We start from the raw sequence: 20,098 nt of genomic DNA, 5'->3' as shown, positions 1-20,098 counted from the left end.
TTCACCACCATTTTATTCACCAGTCTATCATTTCAAATGATAGACATTTGTTAAATACATTTAACATTGGTCTATGAAGTTATTAACCACTGCTAGTTCTTATCTGAAATATTCTGAAGCCCATTTACAGTGTGAAACGGAAGGTTTTAGAAGTACTATTTTACAACTTTGGTAAGTTTTTATACTGTTATGGGTTTTCACTGACCATAATCTGTGTGGAATGAAGTGCAACTGCAAGTCAGCAGCAGCTGTGCACTGAAATTTAGAGCAGCATGACTCTCTGTTGTTACTAATAATTCCTTTTACAGATCATTAGGTATATAGTAAATTTTTAAAAATATCTCCCTAAGGCATATGTTTACAGAGCAAATCCTAAAAGAACAATTACAGCAACAGAAATAAGTAATTGCACAAGTTTCTCTTTCTCATAGGCAGGAAGACATTCTTTTAAGGCACAAGAGAATTCCCGGAGTGGAGAGGACAGATTACTTAACCAGGAGTGCAAATATTAAAAACGTGTAAAACCTGGGAAGCAGAGGCTGAATTCCAGAAATAGCGTATGGCAGCATTCAGGTCTCACTACTGTCATCTGCCAAAGATAATTCAGATTTTTGTATATATATATAGTGTATATGTATGCTTAATCTAGTAAAATAACGAATAGGATTCAAATTATTTCTGCCAGAGATCTGTATAAATGCTTATCTCTACAACCACCACATAATACACTCAAAACAGACAGTTTATCCCAGTGTAATTTTGCATCTCAAATAAAGCTATCTTTAAAACATGTTATTAATGCAGTGTATGCTTAATCCATTTGAGCTGTATCTTCCGTCAAGTTCTACTTACAGAAAGAAACAGTTTAATGAAGTCCGTAACAAGGCAAGTAAAAAAGGTAGTGGTAGCTACACTGGACAAAACTCTCGGCAATGTTCATCATTTCTGCAATGACGCTATGTTAAAACTCACAAGAAACTGAGGTACAAACTTATGTCAAGTAAACATGAGATTTGTCTTGCATTCATTTGAAGTATGATAGTTACGCCTATTTCCTGATTTTTTTTTTTAAATCTTTTATTTCCTTAAAAGAAAAATATATACTCGCATACAATGCTGATACCCTATGTGGTGATGCCATAAATCCCTTAGGATAGCAAGTTTGATGGGTGGTAACCCATTAGGAGAAAAATATATTTTTGAGTATTATTTTACATATATACAATATATATATATATTTAATTTTCAGTCAAAATATAAAGTTTTCTAATGTATTCATCAGTATTTTTAATGTGAAAAATGAAAAATGTTTTGTATCTCAGTTTGTATAAGTTAAAAATTAACAAGGTATTTGATATCCACCTGTAATGTTTTTTGTTTTATTTCTACAGAATTAAAAGAAAACAAAGAAACAGTGAGTTAAAAAGCTTTCCTTCTCCAAAGCCAAATACAATAAAATTTTGAAGCTGAACAATTAATTAAAAGGACAACACCAAGTTTTGCATTTTAAGTAATCACAAAGAATAGGAAATGTAATCTAAGTAGAAACTAGCATTACTATATTAACATAGTCTAAAGAAAAAAATATTTTCAACCCCTTATTTTTGATGGAATGTGTCTAGCAGAGATAAAAAAAATTGTTGTAAATTTAAAGTAAGAGTTACTTACACTCTCACCAGTCTATATTAATTCTGATAAACCTCTCCCCCCCTCAATTCCAAAATACCTAGTATCACAAAAGTATGACAGCCACTTATTTACAGTTTTTTTCAGCACTGTGAAAGGCACATTTATCTTTTTACGCATGTTTCTGCTAATGTCCTAAACTTGGGTTCCAACTGATCTAAGAAGTCAAGCGCCTCTTCTTCATGCTGATCACTGCAGCAGCCTACAGAGCCAGCCAAGGATCCTTTTCCTTCATAGTTATATGAAAGGAGATAATCTTCAGAATGCTTCTGTTCTTCATCCTGTCTGCATAGGTGCACCTTCTGCATAGGAAGAGAACACACCTTATTATTTTCTTAAATTGTTATCCTAAACATATTGCATAAAAATAATTTCTTTTGATTTACCTTTCATTGATTAATTTTTAATCAGAGTGTGTCCTCTAATGGATTCCTACATACAAAAAATGCACATGATTGGTCTATATCATTAAGACTACAATATATAAGTATTTAATAAAGAAATCATTTCTACTAATCATGTATGTAACAATAAAAGAGGAAGAACCTGTTTAAATAACCTGTCAAGCAACTAAAATCCACTTGAAATTAAAAGACTGATTTACACATAACTAGTTAGGCAAGTAGTAAGAGGTTTTGATCTCCAAAGCATGGAGTAACTACATTTCTAAAGCTGTACATTCATTCCTGCACCATTGCTAAGATAAGCATCAGGTTTAAATTAGTACAAAGCAAGCAGTTAGAATAAAAGCAAACAGATATTCTCAGAAAAACTCACAAAAGCTTGAGTAAAGTAATTATTCTAAATGAGTGAATATTCGAAATGAAAAATACCATACTGCCCATAGTTTAAGCCAAGAAAAGAAAGTCATTTACACTTACGTCTAAAATATGTAAATGATGACTTTTTGAAAAGGCAATATTCCAAAGGGGATGCAGGGGAGCAAAGAAGAGGAAAAATGAAACAAAACCAAAACCAGAAAGCCACCTTTCTAGCACAAATAGATGTCTTCCTTGAAAAGTCTGCATATATTGACCATAACCTACACTCCAAAAAAAAAACCCAGTTTCAGAATACTTACTTCACCTAAACGAGGATGTGTGAAATTATGCCATTCTGAGTAGGAGTATCTACACGTATCCATCATAGGCTGTCCTCCTGCTTCTTTAACTGATCCCAGAGTCTGATGTCCGCCTCCCTTGACTGATTCCAGGGTATGCCCTCTTCCTTTTACCATTTCAAATGTTTGTTGATCTCCTGTTTTTATTCCATATCCTCCTTGATCACTTGTATTTTGTAGAGGAATTATATTGTGATCCTAAAAAAAGATGCAGTAGTGGGGACACCTTTACTTTTTTTTTTACTTTTTTGGGTTTTTTAAATTCAAAAGATGAAACAGCAATCAGGAACTGTCAATACTGAAAACTGAAAAGTCTCCAGCTTTGCACTGTGATATTTTGAACAAAAAGCTATCCTTAGTATTTAGCGTATAAGGATCAGTAAGTGGTATTTGGAAAGGATACTATGACAAGGGGAGGCGGAAAATCTGCATTTAAATATGATATGAGATCCAAAAACTGAACCTTTATCCAATGAAAGCTGTACTATAATACATATGCTAGTTTCTTAAATTATCATGTAAAAATAATGTTTGGTTTTCAAAGTCAGCAACCTGTAACCCATTAAGCCAGATATACAGTCATATGCGTAAGTTTCATTCCGTTTCTTCACACATTAAGTCTGTATACTGAGTGAAATATGGAAAAACTAGTATGGGATCACAAATTAAAAACTACATTATCAGTTTATAATGGCACTATATTATGCTTCATAGGTAATGAGAAATTTGACACTTGTCACCATTAGGATTTCTGGTTTTTCAAGGTCAAGTAAACTCAATGGTTTTTAAACTAATATCCTTTTCTTGGGGTGGGCAAAGGCAGGGGGTGGGGGAGAGAGGAGGAGGGGAAGAGTCTGAAGAGCTAAGTCCTTGTGTACGAACGCAGTCCTGGGCTGGACTATGTTCATGGTAGACTGAATCTTAAAAAAGTTTAGATGCCAAAAGCAAGAACATATTTCATAAACATGGACTGTTCAATTATATTTTTTCCACTGGCTCAAAAATCAACTGTATTTGGGATCATTTTTCAGGGGAAGGGCAGAAATTGCACCTGTAATTTACAATGACTATCTGCTAAATTTAAAAATCCTTCTCCAAGGAAAAGCAATAATGTTTTGCCACAAACACACACTCAACATAGGCAAAATAATAAATTTTCATCTAATCTCATAGTTGAAAATGACTGAAGTGATTAAAACATTCACGTGAAAGCTCCAACCAAACAGTTAAAGTCTGGAAGAATTATAAGCAGCCGGGCTAGCAACCATAGGATACGTTTAAATATGTATGGTACTATCAACTCTGCCTAAAGTTAAGAATTTTCAAATTCTTATTAAATAGCAAAGCACATCTAATGATCCCTGTGTTTATTGCTTATTTCCTTTACTAAATCAGTTACTTGCAGATGGTCCTGTTCTCAAACTGAAATGCTATGGATATCTTAATCACATGTTTCTGCATTGAAGTAAATAGACAACTTACCATCACTTCTTCTCCTGGAGCTTCTGTATTTGAAATGATTAAATTGTGATTGGCACAATCATCAGTCACATGCCTGTGCATTACCCCAGAGCCACAGCAGCCACAAATTGTGATCAGGATTACTATGGAAAGGAAGTAAGTGAGAAAGATACTATGAACTTTACCTCATAATGGTATCTACTTCTGTTTGATAATGAATTTTGTTGTATTAGCCTTTTTAAATGCCTAAGCATCAAGTATGGTTTAAAAAAAAAATTTATTTCCAAAAATGCCCATACTCAAAGCTGTACATATATACATTTTTTCAAACAGTATATGGAGTTTTCACTACACTGTTGAACTATTTCATTCTTCTAAAACACATCTTGGTTTCCCCGCAAGAAATGCAAGCATCCTTTATGAAAACACTGTGACTGCAAAATTTCACAGTAATAAAAGATTTAGACCAAATCCAGGTGAAAAATCATGCCTTATGCCTACAACAAGGTTGTACATAAAACATTTTTCATGTATGAATACGCAGAAGTCAAATTGTATCATAAGGAACTAATACGCAAGCGAAAGGTCCCAATACCAGAAACTTCTGCTTCACAGAAAAGGTCAGCAGAACCCTGGAGGACTTCAAGCATTATGCTACATAACAATTTTATTTAATTCCTTGTGTTCAGCTTATTCCTCCTATAATACTACTTCGTGTTGTCATGGAGACTCAGCCAGAAATTACTTTGTATAAAAGAATCATGAGCAACTAATACCTCTCCTAAACAAAGGACTAAACATTTCATTCAGAGAACCACTATTTGTTCAAGTTGATAGCTTAAAAATAAAGAAGCCCACGAGGAAGAAAACAGTTCTGCCTAACTCCCCACTGAGCAATCCGATCTCTGAACGTACAAACTTCTGTGGAAATTGGCCAAGAGCCACTTTCAAGCTCATTTAGCTTCTGCAGCTATCAGCTGTCACTGAGATCTGCATCAGTGGTTCCAGCTTCTGATGCTGACAAGAAGCTGGAAGACATGAAGACGACATCCATGACAGCACTGAATAGAGGATACATAGGGTAAAACCTAGCCACAACAAATTAATGGGTCTATCTAGGAGGAATGCAGTCAATGGGTAGTAACAAAAAGCTAGCTGATGTTTCACACAGTCCCCCTACCGAGCATCCCCCCATCTGAAAGTTCCACCTCTGAGCTATATCACGAATTTGGGTACCTCCGCTGTTTAGATAAAACATGGATCTATCTAACCTTCAAAACACGTGCAGGTCCCAGTGTTCTATCTAACTGAGTAAGAAGAGCTATCCGAGACTGAACAGGGGCAAGGCAGCTTGACCATTACCAGAAAAAATGGAAAAGAAAGAAGAAAAGAAAGAAAAAAACCCCAAACTCTGAAGTATTTGTTACTGTAGCATGTCCTCTGGTGACTTTTAAAGATTTTATTAGTCAGACTATGTCTGATTCTGGTAAAAAAAAGACTTGGCTTTGCTATTACATATCACTATCACCACCTCACTGGTTAACAGCAATATCAACCTGCTAAGAATCTGTAAGTCTTTGGGCAACTCCAATAACACAACATGTATTCAACGGTTTGGTCTGTTGTGGAAGTATCCAACCTGTCCTTCAACACTACGCTGGCTCTTGTAAAATTCCTTGTGAAATCCAATGTCTCAGATACTCCATGTTTTAATCTATGACACAAGAAAGGTCACAAAAAGCTCTAGGAAACCGATTTCAGCATTCCTACAAACAGAAATGTGCATCCCGAAACCAGCACTAAACTCACAAACAAACTGCGCTACACTCACCTCAAGACAAGATCTGATAAGCACTACAAATCCCATCTTCTTTCGGTTCAAGTGCCAAACACAGTTCTTTTGGCCTTGCTAACATGAACACACAGAACATCTTACATAAAATGTACTTAAAAGAATAAACAGAAATCCACACACAGCAACTACAGGACAGGCCTTGGAACAGGCTGCCCAGGGAAGTGGTGGAGTCACCATCCCTGGAAGTATTTAAAAGACGTGTAGATGAGGCGCTTAGGGACATGATTTAGTGGGCATGGTGGTGTTGGGTTAACGGTTGGACTTGATGATCTTAGAGGTCTTTTCCAACCTTAATGATTCTATGATTCTATGATTCTAAGATGAGAGCAAGAAGCCTGTGACACCGATATAAATAGAGCAGGTACATTAACTCAGTGATGAGGGCTACACAACGGCCTAAATAAAAAGAGAAATGTTTGAAATAAGTTTGAATCAGGTCCTCTCAGCTAATTTTAAAATTAAGTGTTTTGCACTTCAGGTTAAAAAAACAAGTGTACTTACGCAGCAATAACAGTGATCCTAAGATCATTGCAAGGATGGCCCATACGCCAAGAGTAACATTTCCGCCAGGAACCCTACGGTTCATGCCGCATTCGGTTGGAGTAACGCAATCACAGAAGTTAACTTTTACGGTGTGCTCTCCTACCTTTCCTCCGTTATCAATCACACTTACAGGAATACTGTATGTTCCAAATGGAATATCACCCTTTGGTGAAAGATACACAGAATTATCTGTAAAAGAAGACAAAACCAGATCTAGTGTTAACAATACCTGAAACTCTGTTGTCACAAATGTGACCATAATCACAATCTTCCCTTCTATTACAGCTATACTGCTACCAGATCTGCATTAGCTAGTTTAAAGCTAGCTTAAATGTGTTGACACAAAACTACACCTTGGAAGTATTTATACTTTCAGCACCTTTTAAAAGTTAGAATTGAAAAAGCAAACTTTATACAGCCTTCTGACAAGATATGATTTGAAACTCTGAAGTTGATTCAGTTCATTATAGTAAACGACACTATTTGGGCTTACTAGTAAAGATCATCAACTGAACGGACATTTATTAAAAGGACTTCTGGTAGTGTGACTGGAATAACTAATCATAAACTTAATTTAGACCTCTTCCACTCTTTAGCTCTATTGCTATATTCAGTGGGAATAGCTATATCCAATGGGAAGAAAAATCCATTTAGTCTGCTGCCCTGCTTAGTGGCAATGATTAGTGACCAGATGTTTTAAAGGACGAAAGAAATAATTTGTAAAAAATATGTATGAGATAGATACTGATGTACATAATGGTTGCTTTATGATGAGGTATATAAAACTACATGTACCATCTAAAATGTTTTTTCAGTTTGCCTAACATAAACCTTGAAACTCTTAAATGTCTTTGCTCTCAGACTTTGCTGTCTTTTTGCCTTTCATTAGTGAATGTTTGTCAGAGCATTTCAGAATCAGACCCTTTTTAGGCTAATTCATGACAACATAGTAGCAAATGTATGTGCCGCTCTTGTTGCCATCATCTGGCACCCACCATGAAACCACCATCGGCTATAAATTTTTATATCAGCAAATTTCAGGAAACAGTGATTCCTTTGGTAATAAGTTGTTTATCTACTTCTATCAAAATTATAAAAATTAACATAAATATATTAAGGGAGACAGTAATGTTTTCTTTCACCCAGCTCAGCTTTACAAAAAATGTGCTGGCTGACAGCAGTACTAAGAAAAAAAACTGCCAGGATTTTTTTAGTCAGCCTCTAACCAGTTTTAGGTAAAGTTTCAGTTTTCCAGTTCTCCTCCATAATAGCAGCCTAAGAAAAGTTGTATTTTTCTTTGGAGTATTAGCCATTTCATTCTTAAATTCCTTATGAATTATGAATGTATATTTCCTGTTCCAGAGGTGTTAATGCAATTCATGACATCAGTTTTTGTTGTCCCACCTAATCTTTTTACATCATCATTTCAGACAGCAGCTGATTGTGACCTAAGGATGCTGGGGACAGATTCTTGTTTATGCTTTAAGAGGCAGAATATAATATCCTTCTCCTTGCCTTTGTGATACCAACAGTGCCACCTTCTTAACTTCTGCAAACTGTTTCAATCCCAGGATAGTTAAGATAGAGAATACTTTAGTTGTTCCCCTTTATTTCTGGCATATTCTTGATCTCCTGCACAGCAAATGAAACTGAGGAACCGCTAGAGATCATCAGGGCTACCTTGTTAGCCCCGCTGACTACACCAATTCCAAACATACATTCATCCAATCTATTCTTAGAGTCCACATGAGCGAGAGGTAGCAAAGCTTCCTCTAGAAACCTACAGCTAAGTGAGGAAGAGGAAGGCTTAACATACCGTTGTGTCGAGTTATCTTCCACATGGAAGCCAAGCTACGGTCAGTTATGCGATATACGAAGGGTGTGCTATAAGGAGACTCATCAGCATCCTGTGCAGTAAGGCAGATCGGTTTTCTGTCTCTGCACATTATATAGTCGGTTTTAAGGATTCGTGGGTAATTCTTGTTCCCAGGCTGGATGACAACCTGAATTGTTCCAGTGCCTGTTTTGCCATCTATGAGATAAAAACAACTTTTAGCACTTACTTCTAACGTTCACATATTTATTTCTAGTCCAAACTTTCACAATGAAGTATCATCAACTGTAATATCCAAGTTTAGCAGTAAGGTGGAAAGCAGCTGCTGATTTAGCCAAAAAGAGAGAGGGACTTCTCACAGCTCTCTCTTGGCTGCTTCTCTTTGCTTGGCTGGTTGTGGAACGGATCAACAGCTCTCAAAGCTCCATATTCTGCATGTGCAATGTATTTTGTCAAGCGTGTGTATCTGTGTGGGGACAGATACTGTTCTAACAGGAGGATGAGAGGAGAAAGAGCCCGTAAGTCAGGGGTAAAGGATGCTAAGCCAAACTGAGAGTCAAAAGCAGAAAGTGAAGGTCTCCAGACTTTTTACTTCTGGAAGGAGAAAATAAATTACACTTCCCCTACCCTCACTTCCCCTGGGAACACGAACACTTTCAGAAACAGTGGGCTCCTCTCTGTCCTCTTCCCTCTGAGTCACCATGCAGTAGCAGGATTCAGCAGTGACACATACTATGTCACCAAAGTCTACATGCAAGAAGTGAATAAGCTCTCCCTCCTAATTACATTTTTTCCAATACAGGAATGGTCAATTCCAGTGAAATTACATCAAGTCTACTTTTTAAAACTTTCTCTAGAGATACCTGATCACAGATGCATATATCATGTTTATATGCAACAGAAGTTCTAAACAATTTAAATTCATATTATTTACATGTAATTTTAATATGCAAGCTTTGGACAGAGTTAGAATTGTTAGCTGTGAAGCAACTTCCAAAGGTCTGCTCTTTACTCCCACTGATGTTTAAGCACGTGAAGGCTCAAACTACATACCGCCATTGGATTTAGAAAGGCAGTCATTTTTCCTTTTTAATGTAAAATACATATTTTAGAATTAAAAGTGTGACCTATAAGCCTAACATTTCTCTTTGATAATCCATTTGCTACATTTAGCAGTTGGGAAGTGAAAGGTGTATTTAGTCTTCTTGGCTAGATGATGTGGAGGCAAAACTATGTCTCTTCTTACACTAAATGCATATACCCAAATTAATCAGAAAGAATAGATGATCACTCACATTAAATCAGAACCAAAACCTGTTTTAGAATGAGAATCTGAGTATACAACCCCTCCTTTACAATCAGAGTAATTTGTAAGAGCTCGTCACCTGAGCAACACATAGTATGAACACTGTTACTAGACGACTGAGAATAAGGGTAAGAGCACAATAACATACAGCAATGAATACAGCTATTCTTAGAGGTCCTTTTAAATTAAGGGTTTCCAAAAGCAAGACACCAAGAAGCAAAATAGAGGAGGAAACAGTAAGAGTTGCAAGGTCAACAACTTTTTTTCAAAGTTCTCTCTCTACTTTCTCTGTTGTCAACTTCACGGCTGAGAGGTGCTATCACTTAAAAAAAATAGCCAGGAAATAAAAGGAATACAATCCACAGGAGAATCTTTCAATTTAAACTTAACAAAGGATTTTAAATGGGAGCAGATAACTTTTGAAAACATTGAGAATTTGCCCCGATTTCTGAAACGCTTTCCCTGCTGTATAATATTCCCTAAGCATCTGATAGAGCTATCCCAAAGACAAGACAATGGAATAGGTGTGCCTCTGGTCTGAACCAGTATAGCTGCCCCCACACTAAATTTGCACATAAACATCTGTTACAGACCACAAAGAATACTGACAACATTTAGTACTCACTTCTGTCTATTGCAAGGACTGTGATATTGCATTGACCTCGTCTCATTTCTGCTACATCTCGGTCCAAGACTTTAACGGTTCTGACTTCACCCGATTTTTCATCTATGCTGATCCAATTACATTGGCCAGGTGGTATCCGGTAGCTGTCAAGAATAATTTGTTTGTTTAGTATGTGTACATACATACACATACATATATAGATACATGTATTCATATACACTCACGTGTGTGCGCACGCACACACACATATATACAGCATCAACAACTATTTCCCCCTTCCCATATCCCACCCATGCTGTACTCCAAATAAACTAGTAGATAACATTGTTTCATACCATATGCCTTCACTATTTCCAGTTTCTGGATCTTCTGCTAGGTATCTCCCAATACTCGTCCCAATGTCCTCGCATTCTTTAACGTCTAGGCGTAAGTGACAGGGTTTAAACACCGGCCCCTCATCCACATCCAGGATATGCACTGTAACAGAGCTGGTGCTCTGGGAAAGTTGTTGTGAATATGGTGCCAGCATGTAGGGTGCCTCGTTGTTGACTGCAATCACGAGGATCCTTTGCTTTGCGCTTTCATAGTCCAGTCCCTGTAACAAAGGTGCGGTGTTGGTTTTTTTCCTTCAAACCAATACAAAACCTGGTGTTGTTTTCACCGCCCAATTATTAAACAGATAAAACTGTACCACATTTATTTACAAAAGAAGTCAGCTATCCTTCTGGAACATCCAGTAAAGGGACATGATTTTTAAAAAAAATGTTAAGTTCTACGTTAGTCAAAGAAAAGAACCTGCGGAACTACCCCTAAGAAGGTACACAGCACCACTGTAAAATTTTAGACGGACACCCTGAGAGTCAATTACTAATAGAACTGAGGTAAGAATTAAATGTGGTAGGGGATTTTCTCCTCCCATATCTAGTTGGCCATTATTTCACATTACATATATTTCCTTTCCAGCACAAGTCAATCATGCTTCTTGCTAGCACCTACAATTATTTCCCAGTAAGACTTCACGCATTGCAAATACATCTGAACTTGTGGGGTTGATCGGTAAGTATCTACCATTTATTCTTCAGACACCTTCTCCAAGGTCATCATATGCCTTTAATAGAGCTATTTATATCCTAAAGTCATAATACTCTCTAGTCTACTACAGCATTACACTAAATATAAGAAATTTCAACGGGGTTAGTATACCAGGGACTTAGCTTTAGAAAAAGCTCTACTGATTACCAGCAACAAAAACCATAATAAATAAAAACCCCAAATTTAACTGGCATCTCTACCCGTACAATTTGCATCTTCAAATTTTAATATTAATCTTCTCTGTTCCTTAGAAGTTACCTGTTATTGCAGTTTTAACAGATAATGAAAAAGAGACATGAAGAGGCAAAGGCACATGCTGGAGTACAGGTACAGTGGTCCTTCTACCTCACATCTGTAAAGTACTGGGTGTAAAAAGTAACTAAACTAACACATAGTCTTATGTGTATGCGGACTCCCTCACACCCCAGAAAAGCAAACCTGAAGTCACTACCCTGCAAAATAAAACCTGGAGAGTTTTATGCTGAGTTAGGAAGTCTAATCAACTCCCAGAGTTGATTAGAGAGAACAAGACTGGAGGAGGTGCTCATCCCTCCCCTCCCTTGCCACACTCCCAGTTCCGTTAAAAACCCAACCACGAAGCATTCCTCAGCTACATCCCTAAGTCTGAACAACTCCAACTATGGAACCAGGCAAAAGCACCAAGCTCTTCTGGAATGACAAACCAAAGGGAATTCCTTGAATTCTGGGCACACAAAACTGAGGAGTAGTCTGGAGGATGAGTTTTGTAGGTTACATACCACACACAAGCCTCGCTTGCAGTGCATTATGCAATCTGCTCTAGAAGAGAGTTCAGATCGGGAAGAAAGCATGATTTGCCTGATAGTTACAGATACTCTTTGAATAAAAATGAGTTCTAGATTATTGGTTTTAAAAGCAACACCTGAAGACACACAATTTTTCATCTAGCAGTTCCATTTTTACTTACCTTAACAACACACAGTATTCCTTCATTTGTGTTTTTGTCTGTTGTAATTTCAAAGGACCGATCATCATTTCCTCTTATAATTTCATACACTGCTCCTGAGCCAGGCGAACCAGGTTCATCAAGATCAACAACAGAGACTCTCAGTATTTCTACATTCACCCTGTTTTCCTCCACTCGCGTTTCATACTTGGAGTATCAAAAAAAAAAAAAAACCCACCAATTTAAATCAGAGAATACTGATGCAGGACTGAAGAAGACTGTATTTAAATAAGACTACTTAAACCCAAGGGGTCAATTGACCAAGCTGCTGTAATGATTTATTTTGTTTTCATGCATTAGCATATTTCCCCCACTCCTCCCTTACACTCTAAGTGAAACAGTAAACCTTTCCTGCCAGCAGAGTTGAAATCTCAGCTCCTTCATACACTCAAACTATCACTGACATAATTAAGTCTGGAATTCTCCTTCCAGGAAAGGTAAATTAGCACAGTTCCCCTCAGTCACATCAGCTATAGATGCTAATTTGCGTACAACATGACCAAGCTGAGCATTAGAAAAGGCACTGGGGTAAATTAAAAAATAAATATAAACAAACCACAAGAACTTGAAGAAAAGCCAAGAAAGGTGAAATACATCTCTACTTCGACGGCGAAGGATGGAAGGATTTTTCATATTTTTTTATCTTTTTAAAGAGCTGTTATTCTGTACAAGCTCAAGAAGTAAGAGTGATTCTGAATTAATATTACTGATGATATTCTACAGTAGTGAGTGGAAAGGATAAGGTACGTGTGTATTCCTCATGGATAATGAATTATTTTTCAGAAATTTTGTATTACAAAATCTCCTGTGGTATTTGAGCTGCATACATGGTTATTGAGACATACTCTCTGTCCTGAATAATTCAGATGGCTGCAATAAGCAAAGACTTAAGGTTGAGTTATAGCTATTGGTGAACAAGAAGTGGTTTAAATAATACTTCTGCAGAAGAAAAGAAAAAGTTGGAAAAGCGTAGAAAATCTCGGTGACAGTCCTTGCATCTACTTCACTAACTTTTGCATTTGCAACACAGAAGTAGCCAAAAGCTGGTCAAATGGTAACGAGGTCATGACAGTGCTTAGGAGTGAATTTGTCCCCTCCCTGAAAATGGTTAAATTACAGGATTTCTAAGACTGCTGTATTACAGCAGAAGTGAACGAATGAGTCATATCAGTTTTCTCCCAATGGACGTAAGGCAAATGACTCAAAACAACTAATATACCAATAGGTCTAATTACAAAACAGCACAACAACCAACAGAGCATTCTCAAATATCTATATTGGCATTAACTTCTCAGGGCATTAGGCTTCATATTTCAGGGACTGCCCATCAGGAAATTAGAAAGGGGATAAAAAAAGTCTTTTTTTTTTACCTCTTTACAGACGTTTCATTTATGAAGACTTACTTGTATCTGTTTAAAGGATGGCGCGTTGTCATTTGTATCTTCAATTTTAATGACAGCTGTTCCTGTAGTGCACAAACCAAAAGGCTGACCTGCCATATCTCTCACTTCAACTAACAAAGTGTAACTGGATACCAGCTGAAAAGATGAATAAAAGCATACAGAAGTTTGACATACTCATTTTTTTAATCACATAGTTACACACAAGCATAGAATTAAGTATTTCACTCCCATTCCCCAACTCTGCTCTAAATTCAGTGCTCCCCTACAAAGTGAGGCAATTAGCTTTGGGGCTTTTTCCCTATGGTTCCAAAAGGAAAACAAGTAAAATACCTTTCAGTGGCTAAGCAGCACTGAGTTCAGCACCCGTTAGCAATGTGTACGCTATATCCTGTATCAAATAAAGCTTCCCAGGTGGCCAAGAAGGCCAACGGCATCCTGGCCTGTATCAGAAATAGTGTGGCCAGCAGGAGGAGGGAGGTGATCGTGCCCCTCTACTCGGCCCTGGTGAGGCCGCACCTCGAATCCTGTGTTCAGTTTTGGGCCCCTCACTACACGAAGGACATTGAGGTGCTGGAGCGTGTCCAGAGAAGGGCAACGAAGCCGGTGAAGGGTCTAGAGAACAAGTCTTATGAGGAGCGGCTGAGGGAACTGGGGCTGTTTAGCCTGGAGAAGAGGAGGCTGAGGGGAGACCTCATCGCGCTCTACAACTACCTGAAAGGAGGTTGTAGCAAGGTGGGTGTTGGTCTCTTCTCCCAAGTAACAAGCGATAGGACAAGAGGAAACGGCCTCAAGTTGCGCCAAGGGAGGTTTAGACTGGACATTAGGGAAAATTTCTTTACTGAAAGAGTGGTCAGGCCTTGGAACAGGCTGCCCAGGGAAGTGGTGGAGTCACCATCCCTGGAAGTATTTAAAAGACGGGTAGATGAGGTGCTTAGGGACATGGTTTAGTGGGCATGGTAGTGTTGGGTTAATGGTTGGACTTGATGATCTTAGAGGTCTTTTCCAACCTTAACGATTCTAATAATTCTAAGCTTCTCACAATGTCAGCTTTATTTTCCAATACCTGAAGTTTTGGAAGATGCAAATGATGCACTTCCATCTGCTATCTATGGCTCCTCTTTGGAGCGGCAGCCTTTAGGCTTCCAGCTGGTGAAGTGCTTCAGTGCATGTGTCTTATTTCAGTGAGGATGACCAGAAATGGTGCTGCAATCAGCCTTTGTTTGGGCTATACATGACAAGGCAATGCCTGCCATTTGGCACGGTCTGGCACGGAAGGAGTCAGTACCCTTATCAGTTCCAAGGGGATCACTGATAAGCAGCCCACTTAAATCCTTGACTTGAGTCACAACAGCAGAAAGCTTTTTTTAACCTTATCAATACCTAAACAACCCAGGGAAGGGGAACCACAGGACTGGGCACAAAACGAGGGAGTTTGTAAATCAAGACAGTAACTCCAGTTCTGAATGCCTGGATGTAGCTTTAGGTTTCTCAGGTGGAGGAAAGAAATCTCCTGTACAACTTCATACGTTTATCTTTAAAAGATAGGTAGTGGACTCATTTTTCAAGCTTTCCTTCCCTCAGTAGTCACTGTGATTGCTTCCTTAGTAGACATGGCGATGCTCACAGTTGCTGCATTTTTCTCTTGCTAAAGAAGTTGAGCAGTGTACCTGCAAGTGCACAATACTGCAACACACTGCTAAGGTGGATTTTCAGCCATGAAGCGACATAAGTATGCCAGAATATGACTCTTTTTATCCTCAAAACAAATGTGCCCGTAGCAGTGGTTTTTTCCAGAATGACTGTCTTATGCTAGAAATATTATTTTGAAACATACCTGTCAGTTTTTCTAGCATAAACAATCTCTCTCACATGACATTTTATCAAAAAAAAAACCCCCACAATTAAAATAAAAACTAAAACCTCCTGTATCTTGTTTACTTGAAAGCTAGCTGATAAGGACAAATGGTTTGTGCTTTAATTTTAGGAAATGTTATATTACTGTTTAGGTTTCAGATATTGGAGATATTTCTGTTGAGTAGAAGATAACTGACTACTTCCAGAAAAGTTAGTTCATCTTCCCTGTAAAGAAGCATGAAGCACGTCAAATGGAACTTGATTAGGAGGAAACAGTGGCTCACGGGATTCATGAACAGAGAAAGAATAAAAATCCATAGGATTTTCAATCCATAGGTCAAATAAGAGAGCAGCGGGAGTTCCCCTGCCAAGATTAGCTAGAATATGGAAGATCTATGCAGAAACTCTTTGGACCAACTACAGGTCTCTGGAAAGCTTCGGAAGCTCATTAGGGAAACAAAAAAAGGGTAACAGAAATTATTTATCTGGTGATTCCCGTGCCAGCAATTCAGAGTTAAGAAGCTATCTGTGTGCCCTAGATGACAGCTAAAGATGCTTCAGGAAAGATCACCTCTCTATCCAGCTGCGGTGATGATACAGAAATGACACCTGTGTCACCGTGTAAAGAAAATGCTGGGGGTACTAGTGGATTTTGTGAGACAATGCGGTATTTCAACGTAGTATGCAGAGTATAAGGCTCATCTCTGTCCTCTGCAGTCACTTTTCCAACAAGTATACCTGTGAACACAATACAGCAATTTTTAGTTCCAGAAAAATCTGTAAATAATCATAAATTATTTGAACAGGTATTTCCATTTTAGATACATGAAAGTTGCTATTTGGTCATTTAGCTCTAAAGGAAAATAGTATTGAAAACACAGCAAATAGTAGTGAAAATACAGTAACAGTGTAAAACTGTCTATTTTAATCCTCTGGCTATTTTCTCTCCTTCTTAGACAAAGGTGTAATTATTGCAGCTGTCACAAAGTATAATCAAAAGAAATACTAAAAGTTTAGATTTCATTTAGTGGTTTTGACAGTGACTTCTAAGTGAGCATCCCAAACACCGCTGAAAAGCAGGTGCCAGGGGGGATGAGGGGGAGTTTCGGGGCTTTCTGACATGGTTCAAACTGTGGTACTGCCTCTCGGGGAGCGGTGCTGTACTTCATACTTGGAACTTCACTCTAAATCAGTAACTCACCCAGTAAGAAGTAGAACAGCTCAGAGAATGAAATGCAACCGGTGTTTTGGGATGAAGGAGAAGACGCTTCGCTTCCTTTTTTATGAAGCAAGTTAGCCTTTCCCCACTCTATACCCCTAGCCTAGAAGATGAGCGAGGAATGGCAAACCATGGCTTTTGCATTCCTTATTCTCTGGGGTCCACCTTTCTCCCTGCTTTTGTCCTCTGTTACACAGAACGTGAAGTCAGTAACAGGCAAATCCCTGCCTTTTACAGGTATGGGCAGAAGCACGACTTTCTCCCCAATCCCCCCAGGAAAAGTCCTACCTTAGTTTATCAGCTCAGACAAACACTGTAAGCTTAATCAGAGGCATTTTAGAATACCACCGATTTAGTTGGTTAGGAAACTAATCTGTTAAAAACTGCTGTTCTGTCAATCAAAACATTTTACGGAAACAGGTGATTTTGGATAAAATGAAAAGAATCATGTTCTGAAGTTCTTACACCGTTTTAGGAACACTGAATCATCTCAATGTTTAAAAATTTCTTTTTTACACTATGCTTTTCACTATGATTGAGATGGCATTTTGGAACTTCTAATCATTAAGAAATCTTGAGCTGCTCTTTGCAAATCCAGCCTTTGCTGTAAAGAAATACTCCTTAGGAAATCCCACTGAAATTGATTAAAAGGCAGGATAACACTTAGCCATACTGGTATGCAACTGAGCTGAGTAGTGGTAACTGTGTTCACTGATTTAAAACAATTCTTACCAGGTTTGGAATTTTCAGGGACAGAAAACTCAAAAAGGTCCTGTGTAAAATATGGCGCATTATCATTATCATCCTCTATCCTGATTGTATGCACAAGTGGTACCTCTGGTGAATAACCATCTGGAGTGGTTGCAAAGCAAATGATCTGTAAGACATAAATTCAGTAATTTGCTTCATGCTTAAGGAACATGAAGTATTACTACACTTTTAGTTCGTTGGAGGAGTCAATAAAATACAGCGTGCCAAGCATACCCTTCTCAAGACCAGGCTGTCAGCCACATGGAAGGGGAAGTGACTGGCATCTTATGATGATGGCAACACAAAACCTTTAAATGCTTTCCAATCTTTCCCCTTTCCATTCCTTACACTACAAGTATTTAAACCTCCTTCCGCCCCCGCCCCCCGCCAACTCTGTCAAACACTTTTTCCAAGTCTCTTGAACACATTTTTTCCAGGTGTCTATGAGGCAATCTCAGCCTTACCAAAAATTCAGATGTAAATATTGTTATTTAGAATAAAATCAAGAACAACAGCAAAACTATCTGCCCATTACAACATAATCTAATAAAATGCAGTAATAGGTACTGTAAATTACCTAGCTATTTAGAAGCTGTTTGTTTCTACTAACTGCCTTCTTACACTTCTTAGCCAGTAGAGAGAGCAGTGTACCTTGTTAACAAATTACCAAAACTGAACAGCTTGAGAAATAGAGGCTCAAAAAACCACAGCCGTCTAGAGTTTCTCATGATTTTGTTTTTATGCAGACCTTTTCAACCTTCCCTGAAAAACTCTGGGATAACTTCAAACTCTTCCCAAAAGTGATGCAAACCCAATAGCTCACTACCTTTATGCTGTAATTAGAGTCTAAGCCGTGAAAAGCAAAACTACTCTCAAGATCTAGATGACCAGATATTTCATTTGTCACTGACTTCATCTCTACAACACCAAAGATATTACTCAGAACAGATAGCTGATTCCAGATCTTGTCTGCTCCCAGTTTCCCCAGTAACCCAGCTTTCAAATATATGCATGACAGAAAAAAAAGATTTTGTTATGTTTACACAATTTAGGCCTGTACCTGAAAGCTTGGATATTGTTCACGGTCTACTGCACGAGTAGCAAAGATATTTCCAGTTTCTCTTTCTATGTAAAACAAACCCTTTGGATCTTGATCAATTCCCGGTCCACTTGCAGAATAATAAATGGTGTAGTTCTGAGCCGTGTCTGACTGGACCTATAAAGAACATGTTTTTAAGCCCAAGGAAAAACAGCAGCATCGTTCTAATACATTTTCCCCCTTTTCATGACCATATTTAGCACAAGCAGGAACTCTTAAAAAAAACAAAAACAAAACTTGATTTACTTCTACTTCTTTAGCAGCTTAAACTTCACAGAATAGGAGAACAGTTTGCCATGTAACTGCCTTCCTTTATAATGTGTGTAAATGAGAAGGGGTAGTTAATTCAAACTCAGAAATGTTTAGGACTATCGAACAATTAAAGAAATGACAGTGGCATAAAAAAACATATTTTGAAATCTAATCTCTCTAGAATACTGAACATAAAAGGCACACTCAGATACAGATGGCTTATTATTTCTGTCCCTGTTCAAGAGATTTTGGTTTTAGTGCACTCATTGAAAATGTGGTTTGCAACTAGAGAAGAGGAAAGAGAGAAGGAAAGAGAGAAGGAAAGAGAGAAGGAAAGAGAGAAGGAAAGAGAGAAGGAAAGAGAGAGAGAAGACCACCTAGAGTATAATCCAGAGATATGCCAATTCAGATAGCCTCTCTGCATCTCATTACAAGCACCAAGGAGGTAACATTAGCAGTTATCTATTTATAAACACTCTCCTCCCCAAACACTTTCCTTACCCTCTGAACACCAGAAGTTAGGAAGGTAAGATTAGTAGAAGAATGATTGCTCTGCACAGACTCTGTTATTAAACTTGTCTCTACACATCTGCTACCAGCCACTCTGTAATCTAGTGAAGTCTAGATGGATCTATGATAACTTTAGTTCTTGCATTTCTCTTTCACGCCTACTTGTAATCTTACAGTAAGTACTTTTCCTAATAATATAGGCAATACTCAGTCTTCAAGCTACAGGTATGCACCTCGAGCTCCAGGTGCACGATGTAGACACGCAGGTAAGACTTCCCTCACTCTGTGTCTACAAAACCTTTTTCTAAGCAACGTTTTGTGGGGGTTTGTTTGTTGTTTTTTTTAATTACGCACTTCACTGATTTCCAGGCCAAAGAGCTCTCTTCTGATAGTACGCTCTCTCCTTTTTACAACTTTTGCACATTTCCAGTTCATCCCAACAACTATGATCACAAGTTATTTCAGCTACAAGATCGCAAGATACACAATGAACAGGACAGAACA

At 38.0% G+C, this 20,098-nt stretch overlaps 1 protein-coding gene across 1 annotated transcript in view; it reads right to left on the bottom strand.

Moving 5' to 3' along the window:
* Positions 1–1,790: 1,790 nt before the first annotated feature.
* LOC104082605 (desmocollin-2-like) overlaps positions 1,791–20,098 on the bottom strand; it is a gene marked incomplete at its 5' end in the record, with an annotated part of 21,967 nt that continues 3,659 nt past the window's right edge. Inside the window, 12 exons of the mRNA XM_009585801.1 lie at positions 1,791–1,988; positions 2,768–3,004; positions 4,289–4,410; positions 6,624–6,854; positions 8,482–8,697; positions 10,431–10,573; positions 10,766–11,025; positions 12,469–12,654; positions 13,911–14,045; positions 16,336–16,502; positions 17,716–17,860; positions 18,794–18,949. Coding sequence (XP_009584096.1) covers positions 1,791–1,988; positions 2,768–3,004; positions 4,289–4,410; positions 6,624–6,854; positions 8,482–8,697; positions 10,431–10,573; positions 10,766–11,025; positions 12,469–12,654; positions 13,911–14,045; positions 16,336–16,502; positions 17,716–17,860; positions 18,794–18,949 — 2,196 coding nt within the window. The remainder of the gene's footprint in view (positions 1,989–2,767; positions 3,005–4,288; positions 4,411–6,623; positions 6,855–8,481; positions 8,698–10,430; positions 10,574–10,765; positions 11,026–12,468; positions 12,655–13,910; positions 14,046–16,335; positions 16,503–17,715; positions 17,861–18,793; positions 18,950–20,098) is intronic.

The sequence above is a fragment of the Fulmarus glacialis genome, unplaced genomic scaffold (genome assembly GCF_000690835.1).
Source record: "Fulmarus glacialis isolate BGI_N327 unplaced genomic scaffold, ASM69083v1 scaffold1479, whole genome shotgun sequence".
In the NCBI taxonomy this organism is placed as follows: Eukaryota; Metazoa; Chordata; class Aves; order Procellariiformes; family Procellariidae; genus Fulmarus; species Fulmarus glacialis.
Note: the sequence above shows the minus strand (reverse complement) of the source record. Positions and strands in the feature narration are given on the sequence as shown.